This window comes from Nomascus leucogenys, chromosome 8, assembly GCF_006542625.1.
Source record: "Nomascus leucogenys isolate Asia chromosome 8, Asia_NLE_v1, whole genome shotgun sequence".
Taxonomy (NCBI): Eukaryota; Metazoa; Chordata; class Mammalia; order Primates; family Hylobatidae; genus Nomascus; species Nomascus leucogenys.
Window position 1 is genome coordinate 12,475,956 of NC_044388.1, and position 23,856 is coordinate 12,499,811.

Genomic DNA, 23,856 nt, shown 5'->3' on the forward strand with positions numbered 1-23,856 from the left:
CTTCCTATCCATGAACATGGAATATTTCTTCATTTATTTAAATCTTCGAGATTTCTTTCATCAGCTGTGATTGATTCCTAGTTTAATTCTATTGTAGTCAGAGAACATACTTTGTTCTATCCTTTTAAATTTGTTAAGCTATGTTTTATGGCCTAGATGGTGGTCTAGCTCAGTGAATGTCCCATGTGAGCCTGAGAAAGAATCTATATTCTGCTGTTGTTGAACTAAGTATTGTATAAATGTCAATTAGATCAATTTGATATATTTTTTTCAGTTCAACTATATCCTTGCTCATTTGCTGCCTGCTGGATGTATTAATTACTTTTAAAAATGGTATTAAAACATTCTATTATAACAGTGAGCTTACCTATTTTTCCTTGCAGTTTTATCTTCTTTTCCCTCACATATTTCGGTGCTCTGTTTTTACGTACATACATATTAAGTATTGTTATGTCTTCCCAAATAACTGATCCCTTTAACTTTATGTAATGTTCCTGTTTATACCTGATAAATTTCCTTGTTCTGAAGTCTGCTTTTCTTGAAATTAACACAGCTACTTCAGCTATTTTTTTAATTAGTGTCAGCGTGGTATAGCTTTCTCTATCCTTTTGCTTTTAATGTATTTTCTTGTGGATAACACACAACTGGGCTTTGTTTGTTTTTGAAATCCATTCTGACAATCTCTCTTTTAATTGGTGTAATCAGATTATTCACATTTAAAGTGGTTATTGATAGAGTTGGATTAATATCTACAGTGTTTGTAACTGTTTTGTATGTGTCTCACTTGACTTTCATATCTAATTTTGAATTTGTAATTTCATATTCTTTGCCTTAAAGAGAACGCTTGCAGACCCCTCAAAACCTGGAGACACCCCCTACCTTGCACACATTATACCGGTATGTGATGGTAGAAAAGCTGCACATCAGTCTTGGCAGGCAGGGCAGGAGGGATGCAGGGATTCACAGATGCGACTGTGCAACGCACAGATGCACTGGGTCTTTGCCTGGTGGGTTCAAAGCCTCCAGACGCTGACAAACGCTGCAGCCAATGAGTGGGTTCCTATGGTCCGATATGGAGGGCAAGGGGCGGGACTCCCTCCTGCCTCTCGCTGGCTGGGTTCAGAGTCTCCGCGAAGAGACTGCGTTGGGCCCAGAGTGGGCGTGGCTTACGTGTCCGCAGGCTTTCCTGGCAGGCCTGGCGGGGGGGCCAGGTTGCCATGACGACCGCGGCTAGGTCGCGGCAGACTCGGTTGGTGACTCCGGGCGCGTCGAAGATCGTGTACCTGTCGTTCGCAGTGGCTCAGTTTCCCAGTAATCCATAAGAACAGCAGGGATAACAGGGTCCCATGTTGTTTTTTTGTCAGAATTCCTCGACTAGCGACCCTGTGCCCGACAGGCTGCACCGCGCCCCGCGCACTGACTCCGGCTCTGCGCGCGCCCCCTGGCCGGCTCCGGGGTGGGGAGGGGGCTTCGCAGATCCCCAGAAAACCGCCCGGCGAGCCACGAGCCCGTGGACTGCAGGCTCCGCTTCCTCGTGGGGTGTTCACTTTGTATCAGTGTGTTGATTTGCCGCCAGTTAGAAGCACCTTAAAAAGGGGCCAGGGGCCGTAGGAGGGGGGCTTGTCTGAAGGAGGCTCTGGGCTTGCTGATCCACGCAGCGGTTTGTCGCGAGGCTGCGGGGGAACGGCCCACGGCCGCGGTAACAGGGCTTCGTCTTCTTTGCAGAGCCATGGGCAGCAGGAAGAAGGAAATTGCCCTGCAGGTAAGCCTCAAGGGGCGCTAGCTTCCAGCTGTGCGTTGGGGTCGGGGAAGAGGAGGGTGATTGGAGCGGGGTTGCAGTATAAAAGTGACATTCTGTTTGCCAGCAGTACGTGACAGTGTTCTCAAACTTGAGTGATGTACCCTTCCGTCTTAAAGGGACAAAACTTATCCTGGAAGCCCAGTGATGACAAATTTTATGCAAACAAAATTAATGCAAACAAAACTGAGTAGAAGCTGTTTATAGTGCTTTTACAACCATAAAACCTAAACATGCATTAAATAAAACTACAAACCAAGAAAATACGAATCAACATAACTCGATGTGCCCGTGATTTTGTTCTTGTTGTTGAACTATAACTGCAATGTGCACAGAGAATACAGTATAGGTTCTTTTGACTTTGGGCCTGAGTCTGTAGCTGTGTGCTCTGTGGAGACCCAGTTTTCCCACCACTGTTCTCATCAAATTTCACTTATTAACAAATATGTTTTGAGATATATTATGTGCTGGACATTTGTTATATAGAGTGCCTTACTTCATTTGCACGTGGGACAAGTGAATTCAGAAGCCAGCAACTGCTCTTCTTCTTGGTCCTGGACAATAGACAGTGGTTGATTCTGAACTGATGGTAAAAACGTGCAGGCATAGACCCTGGAATTAGGAGAGAGTGCTTGGTCATAAGGAGATCAGCTGGATGATCTGTAACATGGGAACATTTTTAAACGAACTTTAAAATGCCTCATCATCAGCTGGGCCCAGTAAGATGCATACCAAGGTTACAGCGCCTCCTAGATAATAGAGCTTTAGTGGTTTTGAGACATCTGGTTTCTCTCTTATTGTCCTCAGTAGGACCAGCAGTTTGCACGTGGATTTCAAAAGCCTAGTGGTTTAAAAAGAGGAAAGGGGAAAGCAGCATCATTCTAAGGGTACCCCATGCTGGGGGTGGGAGGGGTGTGGGGTGGGGTGGGGTGGGATTTTTAGACTGGAAGTCAGAAGACCTGATGTAGTTCTTGCGTCCTCTATAGCCAGCTGTGTCTTTGACTACATCGCATAACCTCTCTGGGCTACAGCTTGCCCATCTATGGAATGAGGATGTTGTGTGAATTATCCCTAAGGGCCTTCTTCCAGCCTTGATATTCTAGGATTCTAGAGTCAGAAGCCACTTCATATGCGAATGTTCTGGTTGAAGTAAATTCTGATCAACTGGTCCTACCATTCATTGCTGTGTGACTCATTTCCTCAACTCTCTGGCCTCCGTATCCTTTACGTAGACAGGAGGGATGATACCTGTCCTGTAACGCCTGCAGAGCTGTGATGAGACTCCTTTAGATACTTCCTGGCTGGTCTGATGTGGTCTGTGGTGTCTCTAATGTTATATTATGGTCATTTCATGTGTTGATGCCCTGGAGTTCCTGTAGGGGTAATAACTTTTGTTAGCAATGTTGTTATTTTTTCATGTGTAGTACTCAGAGCTCTGAGTACAATGCAGTATTCAAAGTAAGTGCTCCCTCCTGCTGAAAGGAGGAGAGCAAGCAGCCTCCCCTCCCGTCTTCCACTGAGGCATCTGTGTAAAGGTCACCTCTCTATAAGGTAAACCCCTTGAAAGCAGTGCCTAAAGTTGGCCAACCCAGGAACCTTGTCCTCTCTCTCAGCAAGGTTATTCCGGGTTCCGTTTATAACTGAGACAGACAGAAATCACAGGACATCAAAGGACAGTCTGGGTAAAAGGTGCCACACATTCCCTATTCATTCCCTACCAAATGCAGGGCTTAGTGAAGTCCAGATATTTCCCACACTGTTCCACTCTTGCCCGGCTCCCAGGGCTGAGATTCTTCAACTGCCCAGAGTCCTGGCCCCAGAGCTGGTGGGACTCACTCCATGACAGGGGTGGGCCACAGAGAGTTGCTGGTGACTTAAGTGTGAGCCTCTGGGTAGGGATGTTGGGCCCTTCTGTACGCTTCTATCACTTTCCTCAGGACTGTAGTTGTGGGCCCAGGGTTATATCAGTCCAACTCTCTTACTTCATTTAAGGCATCAAAAAGGCTTTTCTCGGTTTCTTTTTCTTCTACTTTTCATTGAAACAAAAAAAGTAAGGAGTATGCTTCCTTAAAAGAGAGACTTTTTTTTTTTTTTTTTTTTGAGACAGTCTCATTCTGTCCTGTCGCCCAGGCTGGAATGCAGTGGCACGATCTCATCTCAGTGCAACCTCCACCTCTCAGGTTCAAGCAATTCTCATGTCTCAGCCTCCCAAGTAGCTGGGAAAACAGGTATGCGCCACCACGCCCAGCCAACTTTTGTATTTTTTTTTTTTTTTTTTTTTTTTTTTTTTAGTAGAGGCAGGGTTTCACCATGTTGGCCAGGCAGGTCTCAAACTTCTGGCCTCAAGTGATCTGCCCGCCCTGGCCTCCAAAAGTGTTGGGATTACAGGCATGAGCCACCATGTTCGGCCAAAAAAGGGACTTTTAATACAGGATTAGCAGGTGTTACATGTTTCTTGCCCTTATTGCCAATAATGCATCCTATCTTTTTTAAAGGGACACAGACCTTAGCATACCTGTATTAAGAACAATAGTAGGCCAGGCGTGCCGGCTCATGCCTGTAATCCCAGCACTTTGGAAGGCCGAGGCAGGCAGATTACTTGAGGTCAGGAGTTCACAACCAGCCTGGCCAACATGGTGAAACCCCGTCTCTACTAAAAATACAAAAAATTAGCCGGGTGTGGTAGCAGGCACCTGTAATCCCAGCTACTTGGGAGGCTGAGGCAGGAGAATCTCTTGAACCCGGGAGGCAGAGGTTGCAGTGAGCCATTATCATGCCACTGCACTCCAGCCTGGGTGACAGAGCGAGATTCTGTCTCAAAAAAGACAAACAAAAAAACCCAGTAGTAATTTTTGTGGTCTTTTAATTTATATAGTTTCAAAGTAGCTCACCACAAAAATATGTTAATTACAAAGGAAAAGAGAATAATTTTACAGACAACAGGTCTGACAGGCCATGTTAATCCAGTGACCAAAGTGAAAATCAGTAACAGGCAGATGGAAATTGTGTCTCATCTGCTAGGGAGTAGTGAGAGGAATGATCTTCAGCTTCTCCAACACTCCTACCAGTCCAGCCAATTTCAACCAGTCCAAACATGCACAGTCTGAATCCAATCAGGAGGAAACATCAGATATGCCCCAACTGAGGGACATTCTACAAAATACCTGGCATGTAGTTTTCCAAAGTGTCAACATTGTGAAAAGAAGAGAAAGACTAAAGAAATATTCCAGGCTAAAGAGACTTGACAAATAAATCTAGCACACATTTCTGATTAGCTCCTTTGATACTCAGGACATTATGAGATAAATAGGAAAACTTGCACTCTATCTAAGGATTAAATGTTCACAATATGTCAGTGGTTTTTTCCCCTGATTTTGATTATTGTATTGTGTTATATAGGAATAATATATTCAGGAGTAATGAGATAACAAGCTGTAATTTGCTTTCAAATACCTAAAAAAAAAAATCCCTAAATCTTTATACTGTACTTGTACACTTTCTGTAAGTTTGAAATTATTTCAAAGTAAAAAACATTATACAGAAATGTTTACTATTGGCCAGATGTGGTGGCTCACGCCTGTAATCCCAGCACTTTGGGAGGCCGAGGTGGGCAGATCACTTGAGGTCAGGAGTTCGAGACCAGCCTGGCCAACATGGTGAAACCCCATCTCAACTAAAAATACAAAAATGGCCAGGTGTAGTGGCGCGTGCCTGTAATCCCAGCTACTCAGGAGGCTGAAGCATAAGAATCGCTTGAACCTGGGAGGCAGAGCAGAGGTTGCGGTGAGCTGAGATTGTGCCTCTGCACTCCAGCCTTGGTGACAGAGCAAGACTCCATCTCAAAAAAAAAAAAGAAATTTTTACTGTTAATGAAGAGGGATAATATGTATTTCTCCTTGTATTTCACATTTATAAAACCAGAACTCTGTGGCTAAGAAAAAAATGTGAGTGAATGGCAATAAGTTCAACTTAATACTGATACTGAGTGAAAACACAAATTTCAAAATGAAAACTACAGTTTGATACATTTATGTACATTTTAAGGACACAAAAACAATTTATACATTGTTCCTGGACAAATAACATGTAAATGCCTGAGACTAGTACACATCATTCTTAGGATAGTGTTTTTCTGGGTAGAGAAGAAGGGAGAGAAGGAAGGAGAAAAGAAGATGGGGGAGAAGATAACTTGAACTGTACTTGTAAGTATTTCAGAGATAGAAAGAGAGAAATCTAGAGCAAATAGATTGAATTGTTTCCCTGCCTGAGCCCTCAGTAATACGGCATTTGATCCTCTTTGGCTTTAGGTCAACATCAGCACCCAAGAGCTTTGGGAGGAAATGCTCAGTTCCAAAGGACTAACTGGTAATTCAAAGTAAAATAACTTTTTAGATCCATTCTTTTCTAAATTATTAAATGGTGTGATGAACCATGAAGAGAAGGGCTGCAATGAACACCACTTTCCTATTACCTTGAGCCTCATAAAAAACCAGGTGATGTGTGTGTGTGTGTGTGTGTGTGTGTGTGTGTGTGTGTGTCTGGCTTGAATATCAGTAAATTCAGTTCAGGAAATGAGTCAGTACTTAGGGTTGTTTGGCGTTAAAAGTAACAGAAAACCTCTTCTAATTACTTCAGGCATTAAAGGAGAATGCATTGGAAGGAATACAGGGATCTCTTGGAACTCAAAGGATGGAAGGAGAGCCAGGCCTCACTGGGACTTGACCGTGGTACTGCAGTCATTAGGAAACAGCAGGCCACTGTCTATGGGCCTCCTCACCCCTATCCTCCTGGCATCAGTTATTTGTTGCTGCTTAGCTATTTACCCAGAAACGTAGTGCTTTAAAACAACAAACATTGATTATTCCAATTTCTGTGGGTCAGGAGTCCAGGTATAGCTTAGTTGGATACCTCTGGCTCAGAGTGTCTCACCACGGTAGGTAAAGTGTCAGACGGGATCTCAAGGCTCAACGAGGAGCAGATTTGCTTCCAAGCTCTTTTGTGTGGCTGTTGGCAGACCTAAGAAGATCCACTTCCAAGCTCGCTCATGAGGCTATGGGTAGGAAGGATTTAAGTCCTCACTGGCTGTTGGCCAGAGACATTAACTTCTTGCCATTGGTTTCTCCATGAGGCTACTCACAACCTGGTAACTTGCTTTCCCTAGGACAGGGCTCTAAGAGAGGGCACAAGTTGGAAGTCACGGCCTTTTGTTAGCCTAATCTTGAAAGTGATATCCCATTGCTTTTGCCATACTCTGCTCATTAGAAGCTGGTCACTAGGTCCAGCCCACACTCCAGGGCAGGGGATTACACAAGTACATGAGGACCAGGAGGTGGGGATCACTAGAAACATCTGAGAGGCTGCCTACCACCTACTGTCACCCACTCTTTACTTCTCTTTCTCATTCACTGCAGATATCTCTGTGCTCTGTTACTCTGTGTGCCTGCTCAGTTTTTCTCTCTGTGAATATACCTGCTCAGTGTGCTTGTATCTGATCTTAGCCTTGCCCATTACCACCCCCTCCACCAAATGACTTCAGCATTCAAGCCCATTCAAGCCAGATGGGATATCATGGCCCATCACCAACTGTAGAAATCTTTCTTATTCCCAGACCCAGTGCAAAATTAGCCTCCTCATATGAAATCTTTCTGGAACCTCTATGTGGTCACGTCCCTCCTGGGAGCTCCTAGGGCACTTGGGGTGAGACTCTGTCTCAATCCCTCCAGCACACACCCCATTTGCTGCGGCCCCTGTAGGGAAAGACCATCACAGCTTTTCTCCTAGACTCTAAACACAACAGCACTGACTTTTTCTTTTTTTTTTTTTTGAGACGGAGTCACCCAGGCTGGAGTGCAGTGATGCAATCTCGGCTCACTGCAACCTCTGTCTCTGGGGTTCAAGCGATTCTCCTGCCTCAGCCTCCCAAGTAGCTGGGATTACAGGCACGTTCTATCACACCCAGCTAATTTTTGTATTTTCAGTAGAGATGGGGTTTCACTGTCTTGGCCAGGCTGCTCTCAAACTCCTGACCTCAAATGATCCACCCACCCCGGCCTCCCAGAGTGCTGGGATTAAGGTGTGAGCCAGCACACCCGGCCAGCATTGGCTTTTTAATCTCATGCCTGTAGTAGACTTGCCCAGGACTGAGGCCGAGTGGGTACTAGATAAATGCTGATCCAGTTGTGTGGGTGTGAGTATTGCCACACTCTACTGTTTGAGGGATTATAAAGCCTTTTTGATGGTGCCAAGACTTAACCATTTTGTCCATGTGTCTTGTCTGGGCAACTGGAACATGGCTCCAGGTGAAAAAAATCATTATTTCTATTTCTTTAACACCGTGAAAAAACCACCATTCCTTAATCTTTTGAGAATGTATCGTGTGCCAGCCACCTTGCTAAGCACCCTATGTGATAGTAGCTAACATCCAGTGAGCCCTGACCCTCTGCCAAGCCTGGTCTAAATGGTTCAAGGGCCTCTGTTGACTGAAGGTAGCAGGGCCTCCTCTTTGCTCCTTCTCATCAGGCAGTCTAGAGGAATATATAGATATGGAGCATATAAATACATAGATATGTGTTTTTTCTCTCTCTCTCCAGCCAGCAGAAATTTGCTTCAAAAGTGAACCACCAGCATCTTGGAAATCTTGCCTTCTGCTGGTTCATTTTCACCTGCTTTCAACATGCCAAAGTCCCTTCACACCTATACATGCATGCACAGACACACACACACACACACACACACACACACTTTTTTCTTGTCTCTGCCATTCCTTCCATGTGGCTTCTCTGTTTTGCTTCCTCTCACTCAGAGTCTAATCAAACACTTCCTCTCTGGTCCCTCCCACCCCCTAACCCCCACCCCCGCTTCCTCCGTAACTGTGTGAAGGTGCCTTTGTGCCCACCACTCCTCACAGAGCCAGGGTGTCCAAGAAGGAGGGAGAAGCTAGTAAAAATGGCAGGTGCACTGTCAATACAAATACAGCACAGAGAGTTTAGGCTAATTGGGCCCCAGCTTTTTTCCTTTGGGATTTAAACATGCCCTTTTCAGTGGGCCTGTGTACAGGGCCCTCTAAGTCTTCAGGGACATTTTCCCGGCTTGACCCAAATGCCCTTTTTGGCCTTCACCCAAATAACTGTAGTAGGTTGAAATTAAAAACTGTCAATTGTGAAACTCTTGTCTTCAGAAAAGCCCAGACCTTTATCCTCTACCTGGATGCTGTGGAACCCAAATCCCACTCTCCTGCCCCTCCTCTCCTGCTTGGATGTCTGGTTGCCTTTGTGACCACTTGTCTTTGATTTTCTGGTTGGTACGGAAAACCCAGCCTGTTTAGAGTTGAGTTTGTTCTCCTTTCCCCTCCAACAATCTCTCCCCACCCCTCGCTCGTTCTTTTTCTCTGCCAGGCTCAAAGGTGAAGTCCTTTTCACACCGTCTTCATTTTCATCCCTAGTATTTTGCCTACATTCTTTTCATTCTATCCCCTCTGCCACCCCTGTGTCTGGCTTCCTCATTCCTCCTATACCCAGCTTGGTTCTCACATTCTGCAAAATTGTGCTACATGGCTAAACCAATGAACACTGCTGAATTCATGCGTCTTGCTTCTTCCCTGGAGCAGTTGAAAGAGCATGGGCTATGGCATCAGGCAACACAGGATTTAAAACTTGATTCTGCTGTACTGTGGTTTAAATGTGTCCCCCTTCAAAATTCAGGTGTTGAAACTGAATGGCCAAAGTAATGGTTTTAAGAGGTGGGGCCTTTAAAAGGGGAGTAGTGCCCTTCATGAGTGGCATTAAGTGCCCTTATAAAAGGGCTTGATGGAAGGAGTTTATTCCTTTTGCCCTTGACTCCCATCATGTGAGGACACAGTATAATTCTCCTCCAGAGGATGTAGCCCTTACCTGACCACCAAACCTGCTGGCACCTTGATCTTGGACTTGCCAGCCTCCAGAACTGTGATAACTAAGTTTCTGTTCATTATAAACTGCCCAGTCTGTAGTGTCCCATTATAGCAGCACAAATGAACTAAGCTATACTGCTTGAGAATTTGCTTTCTTACCTTAAGTCCATGACTTCACCTCTTTGAATTTCAGTTTCCTCATCTATATAGTGCAATATTGATATCCATCTCACTGGTGGGCTTTTTAGAGAAAAGCAAAGTGCACCTGCCCTCTTGCAGCTAAAGCAGAATAGCTTAGTCTGTTTATGCTGCTGTAACAGGACACTACAGATGGGTAGTATATAAAGAACAGAAATTTATTTCTTACAATTCTGGATGTAGGCAAGTCCAAGATATTAGCTCCCTCTTCTAATACTTACTGTGAATCCTCATTGCCTAGTGATTCAGGATAGAGCTCCTCAAGCCTCACATTCCAGATTCCTCCAGTGATCCCTGCCACCACTTCCTACCACACCACCTCGGGCAGGTCTGGTCCAGCAGGCTGCCCAGGGGTCCCTGAGTCCGCCACCTATGCCTGGCTGCCCATCCTTTGCACCACAGTCTCCCCCTCTGCCCATTCAAGCCTGGGCTCTCTACAATGCCCAGCGCAAGTCACCTCTTCATGGGAAGCCTTCCTTCCCTGGTTAGTATAGGACAGTGTTAGTACAGTGTCACCAGTTTCTATACTAACTTTAGTCATGACAATTTATATTGTGTTATATTAATAGTTCTCACTTGATGGGAAAATTTTGAAATGTGAATCTGCAATAAGTAAAATCACAAATTGCACACTATTAAAATTGGCAGAGCTAATCAATTATTAGCAATTTTGACACTATCTCCCTGTGACTATGCTACTCTAGCAGTTGAACAGAAATGCTCACCTGTGTGGAACAGGCATGAACTCTGGGAGTGTTGAGGCGTTTTGGCAGATATCCCTCCTCTAAAATATGGCCACTGGTATGTCACCATCTAGCCCTTGCTGCTGCTTCACGGTCGTGTGGGGCAGGTCCTGCACAAATCCAGTAGACAGGAGTTGGCTTGGTTTGCTTAGCTTCCTGTCGATCACATGGTTCACAACACTCAGATGAGAGGGTTCCCTTACATCCAGCCCTGACATGTACTATAGATTGGGACTAAAGAAGAAAAAGGTATCCAAGTTTCTCTCTAGCTCTCTATCAGGCTCACTTTCTGGGAGAAAAATGTTGATTTTTCTAAAGTAGATAAAACTCTGCTCCACCCAAAGAAAGTGGCTTTTAATTCATCAGAGGAAATGGTCAAACCTGTGTTTGTTATCAAAGGATTACATAAAAGTCAATTGTGTGCTGCTGGGTCACCTACAGTGACCTCTCCTTTTTAGAATAGACAGTTTCAGTCTAATTCCAATATCATTGAGGGCCACCCTGTGTTAGGCCTAACCCTGAATGTAGCCTGAAGAACCCTTAAGAAAAAGGAGCCATGTTAAGAAAATTATTTTCTGCTATGCTTCTACTGTATTTAGAATTCAGTATACCAAGTTTATAAGAATGAGGGCTAGCTGTGTTTCCACGCTGGCTTATAATCTCATGGGATAGTAAATCCCTTTAACCATTAGATATCTCAGCAAATGAATGTCCATTTGAGGGGGGTTAGAATGTACAGGTATAAATTTTGCCTGGTGTGGTGGGCGCTGGTGTCTACTGAATGTTCCTGCTTCTTGGTTCCACACAGTTGTTGATGTCTATCAAGGCTGGTGTGGCCCCTGCAAACCTGTGGTGAGCCTCTTCCAGAAGATGAGGATCGAGGTCGGCCTGGACCTTCTGCACTTTGCATTAGTAAGATTCTCTCTTGGCCAACAGTCATACAACATTGTAAAAAGAATTTAAAAATTTAAAAGACTCAGGAAGGAGAAGTGTGAGAGTAGCCTTTCTCAGGTCATTAAAAAGGAATCAGTGTGGACTTTTTGTTGATACTGTCACGATAGTTTCTAATTTCTCTAGCTATGAAGGTTCGTATTCCACACCCCACCTCCCTATATCCCTCTTGGCTTGAGCAGTTCTTGGTGCTGTATGAAGAGAAGAAATATATGTCACTCAAATGCATATTCTCCCTCTTCTTTTTTCTTTTTCCTGTCACCCAGGCTGGAGTGTGGTGGTGGTATCATGGCTCACTGCAGCCTTTGCCTCCCAGCCTCAAATGATCCTCCCACCTCAGCTGCCCGACTAGCTGGGACTATATAGGCACATGCCACCATGCTTGACTAATTTTTTAACTTTTTGTAGAGACAAGGTATCACTATATTGCCCAGGCTGGTCTAGAACTCCCAGGCTCAAACAATCCTCCCACCACAGCGTCCCAAAGTGTTGGGATTACAGGCGTGAGCCACCACCCCAGCCACATCTCCTTCTTGGCTCGTGAACACTGTTGACTGAAATGTGATTTTCAGAGCAAAGAGTTTTAAGATTGCCATCCTCTGCTCCATAAAGGGGAACTTTTGGCAAATATTTATTTGGATGAATGTATGGAAATGGGAATAAATTCCAGAGAAGTGTGTAAGAGACACTGTTGATATGCTGCATGGGTTTGAGGTTCATAGGCAGTGAAGACAGGAGAAAATATAACTTACACTAATCACTCAAGAAGTTGGACTTCAAGGACTTTGCAGTTCCTCCTTTGGCAGTCAGTCTTGGTGCTTCCATAGGGAGTGTGCTGTAGAAGGGCTTGCATGGGGGATATCTTATGCCCACGTGCAGCAGGTTTCTCAGACAATGAAGGTGGTGCCTGAAGACCTTCACCTTGGTTGTCAGTCATGGCTGCAGAAGGACGTTAGCCAGTAGCGCTCCCTTGGACTGGTGCAGTAGCTGGGTGGGGTAGGTGATACTCTTGCTTCCTCCTCATTTGATTCTTCAAGAGAGTACATGTCTGCAATTTTATAGGACAGCTCTGATTAGCAGGAACAGCATGAGAGCAAATCGGGGCTCTACCTGGAGAAGTCAGTCCTGGGGGTGTTCAGTTCCCTGTGTGGTTTCCCACCAATCAATCGGGCCCTGCACCCCCTGCACCCAGGGTACCTGCTGATAGTGGTTTTCTTTAGGCAGAGGCAGATCGTCTTGATGTCCTCAAAAAGTACAGAGGGAAGTGCGAGCCAACCTTTCTGTTTTATGCAGTAAGTATATTTTCAGAATCAGAACTATTGGACGATTGCAAATCATTAGAGTTCAAAATAGAAGCATCTCACTGACATTAATTCTCTCTGGGAGAATTAATGGGAACCACCAAGAGGCCTCACAGATTCAAACAAGTGATGCTGTTTTCTCTGATGCCTCCCAGTCTGTTTTTATGATGTTGGCTACACACAGACACCCCCATCCCCAAGTCTAACTGGTGATACAAGCTGCTGACTAGGATGGCGGCCTGAGGGCCCTGTGCCCAAGGAGGTGGATGACACAGCACCCTGGTGGTCACTGTGCTGGCGCAGCCTTCCTGACTTGCTGTACACGGGGAGAGAGTACCAGTCACTCAAATATACGTGCTCCTTTTTGGCTCATGAATACTCTAGACTGAGGCTTCACTCTCAGAGCACAGGGTTTCAAGATTTCTATCATTTGCTCCATAAAGGGGAATTTTTAGTAAAAATAGATACTCCTTTATGGGGCAGACAAGCTCTTCATTCACTTTTATTTAATCATAAAATGTGAAGATACGTTTACAGAAAGTTAGAAATGAGAGGGACTATTGAGGAAAACCAAGTGGCCCAGTGTTTTGAAAATATAATTTGGATGTCCTTGGGTGTGACATCCATGGTCCAACTCCATGCCCCTTAGGGCCCACTGTTTCACACTTGGCTTCCTAGGTTTAGCCCACCTGCCAGGCTCTGATGGCAATGGATCGATATACCTCCTCACTCAGATCAGCCCCCTCATTGTAGAGTCAGGAATACTGGGATCTACTCAACCAGGTCTCCGAACACCAGGCTAGGGTTGTTTAATTTGGAAAACTTCAGCCTCCTGGCTTCAGCACTGCAAGTAGTACAAATTGGAAACTTATGATAAAACATTATTTGAGCTTTGGATTTTAGTAGCGAGCCTGAACTTACATGAAATAACATGGTTGGGAGGAAAGAAGGGAGAAGTAGGAAGGAGCTCAGAGATGAGCATGCCCCAGACACACTTGACATCAGAGCTCAGTTGCAGAAATGGGATCATCACCACAATGGCTTAATTGCTTGAGCCCATAGCAATTAAAGCATAAATCCTAATTGGCTGTATGGGAACATGGGCCACAATCTTCAACCCTATGGTGGTCCACTGAGGGATGGGATGGAAATGGAAGGAGGACCCACTCTATGTGAACTTCTCCCTCTCCAGATCCATTTCTTTGTGAGTACAAACGTAGAGACTTTTGGCCAGGTGCAGTGGCACACACCTGTAATCCCAGCACTTTGGGAGGCTGAGGCAGGGGAATCACTTGAACCCAGGAGTCGGAGGTTGCAGTGAGCTGAGACCACGCCATTGAACTCCAGCCTGGGCAACAAGAGCAAAACTCCATCTCATAAATAAATAAATAAATAAATAGACTTTTGAAAGAGTTAAAGCAGAAACTCAGGTTCATCCCAAATACCACCTGGACTGTGAAGTCTTCCCTGACCATCTCAGATGATGCTGGCAATTCTTGCCCCAAGTTCCAAGCACCTTATAAGTTTTCCTATTACAGCAATTATTTTATAGTATTGTAATTGTTTCTTCAGCTTGGCCAGGTATCCCTCTCCCCACTCTACTACCCATTCATGAAGGCTGCAGCTATGTTTTTTCATGTTTAATGTTTATATTCTTTGCCTCTGCCTTAGTGCTTGGTATACTAAGTGCTCAATAATATTTGTTGAATGAATAAGTTATGTGTAAGCCACACTTAGTCACTCATAACTTACTATGTATTGTTCCTTCCTTAATGAACTGCTGGTTACCCTGAAGGAAGCTTTGAAAGGAGTGGCATGGCCTAGAAGGTAGAGATCAGAAAAAGAGAAATCATTTAAAACTAGGAGCAGACTGGCTGGGCGCGGTGGCTCACGGCTGTAATTCCAACACTTTGGGAGGCAGAGATAGGCGGATCACGAGGTCAGGAGATCGAGACCATCCTGGCTAATACGGTGAAACCCTGTCTCTACTAAAAATACAAAAAAATTAGCCAGGCGTGGTGGCAGGCACCTGTAGTTCCAGCTATTCGGGAGACTGAGGCAGGAGAATGGTGTGAACCTGGGAGGTGGAGCTTGCAGTGAGCCGAGATCACGCCACTGCACTCCAGCCTGGGCGACAGAGCAAGACTCCGTCTCAAACAAACAAACAAACAAACCTAGGAGCAGACCTGAGGGTGTCCTGCCAAGGGAGGGCAGCAGAAGTGAGCACCCTGCTACAGGCCTGGGGTTGAAGGACCTTGATCTTGGGCACACTCCTAGACACTTTTGCCATCTCTTGCAAGAGATTAATATTTGCCAAGAGTATTTCATGCTGTTTGTAACGTATTCTAGGGAGGAGAACTGGTGGCTGTGGTTAGAGGAGCAAATGCCCCACTGCTGCAGAAAACCATCCTAGACCAGCTGGAGGCCGAAAAGAAAGTGCTGGCTGAAGGCAGAGAACGGAAAGTGGTAACTGGAGGTCACTTCTACAAGCAGCTAACTCACAAGTGCGCTAGTAGGGCGGGATCAGCAGTCCCCATCCCCTTCACCTGACTTTCCTGGAGCTGTCGGTGGACAGCTTCATAAAAGTTTCACCTGGGTCTGTTCCTCATGCACTGTGCCCTGGTGATATGTGTGCATTTTGAAACCTTCTTATAAAAGCCATCTCTTTCATCCAGAGCGCTTTACTTTATCCATTTCCCTTTCATCTCCCACTTCAACTCTTAACAATGAATTCAGAAATGAAAATCAAGTTACAGAATGGAGTGGTGGGTAGGAGAAGTCAGCTATCATGGGCTCCTCTCAGCCTCGAGATGAAATCTCTCCTAGTGACCCACTGGCTCATATTCCTGAACGTTTGACTTGTGAACTCAGAGGGCTCATTTCTTTAACTTAGAAATTAAGGTCTGTCATTATCATGAGAAATAGAATCAGTAAAGCTTGTGATTTTGATACATTATTTCCATGATAACATTGACTGCCAGTTCTTCAAATAATTGGCTGCCTTTGAAAATCAACATACCGTTGGTAGAGAGGTATTTCCTGGTGCTTTGAGCATCTTGCAAATGTGACTCAACACCATTCCATGTTCGTTGTTCAAGTTTTCTTATTAAATTCCAAATAGCAAAGCTCCATTTTTATAGAATGGATTAAAATCAAATCATATTTTTCCCAAGAAAACTGGCCATTTTCCCTCACAAAAGAAAACTGCAAATGCTAACATTTTCATGTGCCTCCTCCAAGGGAATATTATCTCTTTACCGCTTCTCTGTACTGCGTAGTCAATCTCTTAATATTTACTTACATTTCAATTCTTTGTCTTCTTATCAACTCTCTATCTCTACTTAATGTTATGAAAAGAGGCAGACTCTAAAACTTAAGATAAGTAGATTTTCTTGTATTCTAATTCTGTCCGTCCCACACCATCACCCAACTACCAAAAAGGGTCCTGTAAAGTTTCCAAGACTGATAATTTTGACATTTTTTTCTCTGTGTTTTAGAGCTTTGCTTTTTTTAGTTTCTACAGGTTTTTGAAGGTCTTAGTGGTAATGTTAATTAGCTAACTACTTTCTTTTAATGACCAATTTGTACTAGATTAAAGATGAGGCTCTTTCTGATGAAGATGAATGTGTTTCCCATGGAAAGAATAATGGTGAAGATGAGGACATGGGTGAGTGCAGAACCAATGAGCAAGGGAAAAAAGCAAAGCAGACTCAGATTTTATATATGTTTAAAATAGATGAGTATTCAGTTTACTGAGCAATCTGAACTCTGAGAAGGTTTTTTAATGGTTCATAATTTTCTTTTAAAAATTGATATATAATAGATGTGCATATTTTCAGAGTACATGACATAATTTGATACATTCATGTAATTAAATCAGGGTAATTGGGATATCCATCACCTTAAATATTTATCTTTTCTTTATGCTATGGATATCCAAATTATTTTCTTCTAGCTATTTTGAAATGTACAAAAGATTAATGTTAACTATAGTCACCCTGCTGATTTCTTGAATGCCAGGTCTGATTTCTTCTGTCTATCTGTAGATTGTACCTATTAATCAACCTCTCTTCATTTCTCTCTCTCCACTTCCTGGCCTCTGGTAATCACCAATCTACTCTCTGTCTTCCTGAGATCCATTTTTTAAGTTCCCACATATGAGTAAGAACATGTGCTATTTGTTGTTCTTTGCTTGGGGGCTTATTTCACTTAACATAATGATCTCCAGTTCCATCCATGTTGCCACAAATGACAGGATTTTAATCTTTTTAATTAATGAATAATATTCCCTTGTGTATATACACCACACTTTATTCATCCATTGATGGGCACTTAGGTTGATTCCATATTTTGGCTATTGTGAATACTGCTGCAATAAACACGGGAGTGCAGATATCTCTTGATTTCCTCTCTTTTGGATATATACATAGTAGTGGGATTGTTGGATCATATGGTAGTTCTAGTTTTGTTTTTTCAGGAATCTCCATACTGTTTTCTATAGTGGCTGTGCTAATTTACATTCATACCAGCAGTATATGAACATTCCCGTTTCTCTACATCCTCACCTCATTATTCTTTTTTTTTGTTTTTTTGTTTGTTTGTCTGTTTTGAGACAGAGTCTCCCTCTGTCGCCCAGGTTGGAGTGCAGTGGTGCGATCTTGGCTCACTGCAACCTCTGCCTCCCAGGTTCAAGCAATTCTCGTGCCTCAGCCTCCCTGAGTAGCTGGGATTACAAGCACCAGCCACCACACCTGGCTAATTTTTACATTTTTAGTAGAGACTAGATTTTGCCATGTTGGCCAGGCTGGTTTTGAACTCCTGACATCAGGTGATCCACCCGCCTTGGCCTCCCAAAGCGCTGGGATTACAGGCGTGAGCCACCGCACCTGGCCTCCCTGACTTTTTTTTTTTTAATAGTCCCCATTCTAACTGGGGTGAGATGACATCTTATTGTGATTGTGTGATTTGCATTTCCCTGATGATTAGTGATATTGAGCACCTTTTTCATATACCCACTGGCCATTTTTATGTCTTTTTTTGGAGAAATGTCTACTCAGATCTTTTGCCCATTTAAAAATCAGATTATCTTTCTTTTTGCTTTTGAGTTGTTTGAGCTCCTTATATATTCTGGTTATTAATCCCTTGTCGGAGGGATAGTTTGCAAATATTTTCTCCCACTCTGTGGATTATCTCTTCACTTTGTTGATTGTCTCCTTTGCTTTGCAGAAGCTTCTTTGCTTGACGTGATCTCATTTATCTATTTTTGCTTTTGTTGCCTATGCTTTTGAGGTCTTACACAAAAAATCTTTGCTCAGACCAATATCCAGGAGCATTTCCCCAATGTTGTCTTTTGATAGTTTCATAGTATCAGGTCTTAGAATTATGCCTTTAATCTATTTTGATTTTGTGTTTGTATATGGTGAGAAATAGGGGTGTAGTTTCATTCTTCTGCATATGGTTGTTCAGTTTAACCAGCACCATTTATTGAAGAGAATGTCCTTTTCAGCATTGTATGTTCTTGGCACCTTTGCTGCAAATGAGCTGGCTATAAATGTGTGGATTTACATCTGGGTTCACTATTCTGTGTCTGTTTTTATGCTAGTATTTTGCTGTTTTGGTCACTATAGCTTTGTAGTATAATCTGAAGTCAGGTAGTGTGATGCCTCCAGGTTCGTTGTTTTTGCTCAGGATGGCTTTGGTTATTTGGGGTTTTTTGTAGTTCCATATAAATTTTAGGATTATATTTTCTATTTCTGAGAAGAATGTCATTGGTATTTTGATAGGGATTGCATTGAATCTGTAAATTGCCTTGGGCACTATTAACATTTTAACAATATTAATTCTCCCAATCCATCAGCATGGAATATCTTTCCATTTGTGTGTGTGTGTGTGTCCTCTTCAATTTCTTTCATCAGCATATCATAGTTTTCCTTGTAGACAGCTTTCACATCTTTTGGTTAAATTGAAGTCTACATATTTTATATTCTTTGTAGCTATTGTAAATGGGATTGCTTTCTTGGTTTCTTTTTCAGATTGTTTGCTGTTAGTATATACATATGCTACGGGTTTTTGTGTTGATTTTGTATCCTGCAACTTTACTGATTTCGTTTTATCAGTTCTAAAAGTTTTTTGGTGGGGTCTTTGAATTAAAGTGGTAAAAGCAGTCATCCTTGTCTTATTCGAGATCTTTGAGGGAAGGCTTTGCAATTTCCACCATTCACTATGATGCTGGCTGTGGGTTTGTTATACATGGCTTTTATTGTTTTGAGTTATGTTCCTTCTATACCCAGTGTTTTGAAGGTTTTTATCATAAAGGGAATTCAAATTTTATTGAATGGTTTTTCAGCATCTATTGGAATGATTATATGGTTTTTGTTCTTGGTTCTGTTAATGATTTGATGAATCACATTTATTGATTTACATATGATGAACCCTTTTTACATCCCTGGGATGAATCCCACATAGTGAATGATCTTTTTGATGTGTTGTTGAAGTTGGTTTGTTAGTATTTTGTTTAGGACTTTTTCATCCATATTCATCAAGAATATTGGCCTAGTTTTCTCATTTTGTTGTGTCCTTGTCTGGTTTTGCTATCAGGGCAATTCTGGCCTCACAGAATGAGTTTGGAAGTTTTCCCTCCTCTTCAAATTTTTTTGAAGAGTTTGAGTATAATTGGTATTAGTTATTCTTTAAATGTTTGGTAGAATTTAGAATTGAAGCCATCAGGTCCTGAGATTTTCTTTGGCAGAAGACTTTTTATTACAGTTGTGATCTTGTTATTTGTTATTGGTTTGTTGAGGTTTTCTATTTCTTCATGGTTCAATCTTGGTAGATTGCATGTATCCAGGAATTTATCTATTTCTTTTAGGTTTTCAAATTTGTTGTATAGTTGTTCATAATAGTGTCTAATGATTCTTTATATTTCTGTGTTTCCAGTTGTTATGTCTCCATTTTCTTTCTGATTTTATTTGGGTCATCTCTTTTTCTTAGTCTAGCTAAAAGGTTCGTTGATTTTATCTTTTCAAAAAATCAGCTTTTTGCTTCATTGATCTTCTGTATTTTTTAGGCTCAATTTCACTTATTTCTCCTCTGATCTTTATTATTTGCTTCCTAGTACTAATCGGGGGTTTGGTTTGTTACTGCTTTTTTAGTGCATTTGGGTGCATCAATTACATTATTTGAAGTCTTCCTACGTTTTTTGATATAAGCATTTATTGCTACAAACTTCCCTTTTACTGTATTACTCCTTTTACTGTATCCTGTAGATTTTGGATGGGTATTTCCATTTTCATTTGTTTCAAGAAATTAAAAATTTTCCTTTTTAATTTCTTCTCTGATGCATTTGTTGTTCATGAGTATGTTGTTTAATTTTCATGTGTTTGTGTAGTTTCTGAGGTTCCTCTTGTTATTGATTTCTAATTTTATTTCACTGTGGTCAGAAAAGATATATATGATTTCTGCTTTTTTGAATTTGTTGTGACTAGTTTTGTGGCTTATAATTTGCTCTATTCTGGAGAATATTCCACAGGCTGATGAAAATAATGTCTTTTCTGTAGCAGTTGGGTGAAATCTTCTGTAAATATCAGTTAGGTCTGTTTGGTCTAGTACGCAGTTTGACTACGACGTTTGTCTTCTGTCTGACTGATCTGTCCATTACTAACAGTAGGGTGTTGAAGTCCCCTATGTATTGCAGTATTGTATTACTGTATTGCAGTTTATCTTTCCCTTTAGATTTATTAATGTTTGTTTTATATACTTGAGTGTTCTGGTGTTGGGTAGATATTTATAATTGTTACTCTTGATGAACTGACCCCTTTATCATTATATAGTGACCTTCTCTGATCTAAGTATAGTTTCTTTTGCTCTCTTTTGGTTTCCACTTGCAATGAATATCTTTTTCCATGCCTTCACTTTCAGTCTATGTGTCTTTATAGGTAAAGTAGGTTCCTTGTAGGCAGCATATAGTTGGGTCTTGGTTTTTTTCTTTTTTTTTTGAGATGGAGTTTCACTTGTTGCCCAGGCTAGCATGATCTTGGCTCACCGCAACCTCCGCCTCCCGGGTTCAAGTGATTCTCCTGCCTCAGCCTCCCAGTTAGCTGGGATTACAGGCATGGACCACCACACCTGGCTAATTTTGTATTTTTAGTAGATATGGGGTTTCTCCATGTTGGTCAGGCTGGTCTCGAACCCCGGACCTCAAGTGATCTGCCCGCCTTGGCCTCCCAAAGTGCTGGGATTACAGGCATGAGCCACTGCATCTGGCTTTTTTTTTTTTTTTTTTTTCTTTGAGACAGTCTAGCTCTGTCACCCAGGCTGGAGTGCAGTGACATGATCTTGGCTCACTCTAGTTCTGTCACCCAGGATGGAGTGCAATGGTGCGATTTCAGCTTACTGCAACCTCCGCCTCCTGGGCTCAGGTGATTCTCATGACTCAGCCTCCTGGGTAGCTGGGATTACAGGCGTGTGCCACCATGCCCAGCTAATTTTTGTATTTTTAGTAGAGACGGGGTTTCACCATGTTGGCCAGGTTGGTCTTGATCTCCTAGCCTCAAGTGATCCACTTGCCTTGGCCTCCCAAAATGCTGGGATTATAGGCGTGAGCCACTGTGCCTGGCCAACAGTGGGTTTTATACCTCAAATGTCTTCTTTTTGCATATTAGTATTTTTTTCTTTCAGATTAAAGATTTCCTTAGGCATTCCTTCTTTTTTTTGTTTGAGATGGAGTCTCACTCTGTCACCCAGGCTGGAGTGCCGTGGCACGATCTTGGCTCACTGCAACCTCTGCCTCCTGGGTTCAAGTGATTCTCCTGCTGCTTCAGCCTCCCCAGTAGCTGGGTTTACAGGCATGTGCCACCACACCTGGCTAAATTTTTTTTTGTATTTTTAGTAGAAACAGGGTTTTGCCCTGTTGGTCAGGCTGGTCTTGAACCCCTGACGTCAGGTGATTTGCCCACCTCAGCCTCCCAAAGTGCTGGGCCACCACGCCTGGCCTGCCCTCATATTTGAAGGATAGCTTTGCTGGGTACAGTATTCTTGGATGAAGGTTTTTTTTTTTTTTCTTTTTCTTTCAGTATTTTGGAAATGTCATTCCACTGCCTCCTGGCCTATATAGTTTCTATTGAGAAGCCTGTTGCTAGATAAATTGGAATGACTCTGGGAAGCTTAACCATAAAATATTTTGTCTCCAGTCACTTCACTTCAAACATACTGTGTCAAATCTCTCTTTGGATCTTTATCAGCATTTTGGACACATTTCACAGCATTTTGATTATGTTCAAATATAACAGGTGTGACTTTCATTGCAATTACCAGGCATCAAAAAAGCTGCATGCAATAAAATGGAGGGTAGCAACACCAATAATTGAAAGCAATGATGCTGGTATTTCCTTAGTTCTTATTTGAACTTTTTAAAAAAGCTCAAGCTTCTTTTTTCACCTCTTTCTTAAACATTAGAAAACCTTTCCTTCCCAGAGCCCTACAACCTCTTTCCTGTATTCCCCAAATATTAACTTGCAGATTTTACACTCCTGGGTATCACAGTACTTCTTGAACCTTTCATATGAGAACAACTTGACCTGACAGAATGAAGAAAAGCTAAGAGTTAGGAAGGCTGTTGCTGGGACGGTGTGTCTCTTGGTGGTAACTGAGACATGAGGGAAAACCAGAATTAGGCTCAGGAACTGTGTTGATAAGAGGAGGAAGATTTTTTAAATTATTGCTTGAAATAGAAAGGCTGTTTTTACATGTGTGGAGAATAAGAATTGTTTGAGTTGGATTCTAACAAGGGAGAAGGCACAGTTTAGGACAGCAAAACTTCAAGGGTGAAGAGAAAATCAGTGATTGTGATTCTGCAGGAGACATTTGTTGCTCCCCTGTTGCATCATCTCCTCTTTCTTCCCTCCTCCATGATTTCTTCTCAAATCAATTCTCTCCCACCTAGAAAACCATCTAAGATACCACCCTTGCCCTTAGCCTTCCTCTTATTCACAGCCAAGCTTCCTTTGTCCACACTCTAGGCCACCTTCACTTTCCATTCATGCCCCGACCTGCTGCAATCTGACCTCTGCACTCACTACTCCCTGAAATGGTGCTCATTGGTGGCACCAACAGGTAGTTTCCAGTGCATATCTTATGGGATTTTTCTGCAGAATGGGATGATGTTCACGATGTCTTCCTTCTCAAAACCTTCTCTTCCGGTTTCTGAGATGTCACAACTTTTCTTGTTTTCCTTCTATGTCTCTGGCCTCTCCTCAGTTTCTCCTTCATTGGCTTTTCTTGTGCTGCCCTTTTAACTTGGAGCACCCCAGGCCCCTGCTTTGGTCTCTTTTCTTCTTCCTCTACCTCGAGGTGATCTCACTAATCAATTTATAATGGAATTTATTGTAAAACTCTCTTAAAATCTAAATATTCATGTTAGAAATAATAATCTCAGAAAGAAATAAGATTTGTTGCTTGAAATCATTTATACTTTTGCAGTACATGTTTTTGAGATTTTTCAGAGTAGAAAGCCCTCTTTAAATGTAGAATTGTCTTGTTTCATTTCAACACAACCAATGTAAAAGCTGAGAAACAAAATAGGTGATGGGAGAATGATGATTCTGTGGAGAGTGTAGATAACTCACCGAAGACAAGCTTATATAATATAAGCAGGAGGACAATGGAGATGGGCTCATGGACTAGACACAGAGCTCCCTACAGCTCCTGTGGGCCTAAGCAGTGGACTCTGATCCTGTGGCAGCTCCCTCATTGTCACAGCTAATTGGACTGGTGGATGCTCATTCAAGGGCAGTCAATCAGCAGACTGGCCAGTGAGCTAGGGCTGGTACCTTGGCTAAAACCAATGAGTGGGGCAATCTGGCTTCTCTCAGAAGAACTTGAATGGAGACAGACTACTGAAACTGCAATCTGGTAGTATGTGCTGGAGCTGAGAAGTCATGGAACATCATGCAGACTCAGGGCCTGGAGGAGCCATTTTTA

The 23,856-nt window shown here is 42.7% G+C and overlaps 1 protein-coding gene across 1 annotated transcript in view; it reads left to right on the forward strand.

The window, feature by feature from the left end:
* Nucleotides 1-1,226: 1,226 nt before the first annotated feature.
* NME9 (NME/NM23 family member 9) overlaps nt 1,227-23,856 on the forward strand; it is a 28,280-nt gene continuing 5,650 nt past the window's right edge. The window contains exons 1-7 of the mRNA XM_012508511.2: nt 1,227-1,311; nt 1,726-1,762; nt 6,106-6,163; nt 11,436-11,539; nt 12,799-12,870; nt 15,229-15,345; nt 16,471-16,546. Coding sequence (XP_012363965.2) covers nt 1,730-1,762; nt 6,106-6,163; nt 11,436-11,539; nt 12,799-12,870; nt 15,229-15,345; nt 16,471-16,546 — 460 coding nt within the window. The 5' untranslated portion in view covers nt 1,227-1,311; nt 1,726-1,729. The remainder of the gene's footprint in view (nt 1,312-1,725; nt 1,763-6,105; nt 6,164-11,435; nt 11,540-12,798; nt 12,871-15,228; nt 15,346-16,470; nt 16,547-23,856) is intronic.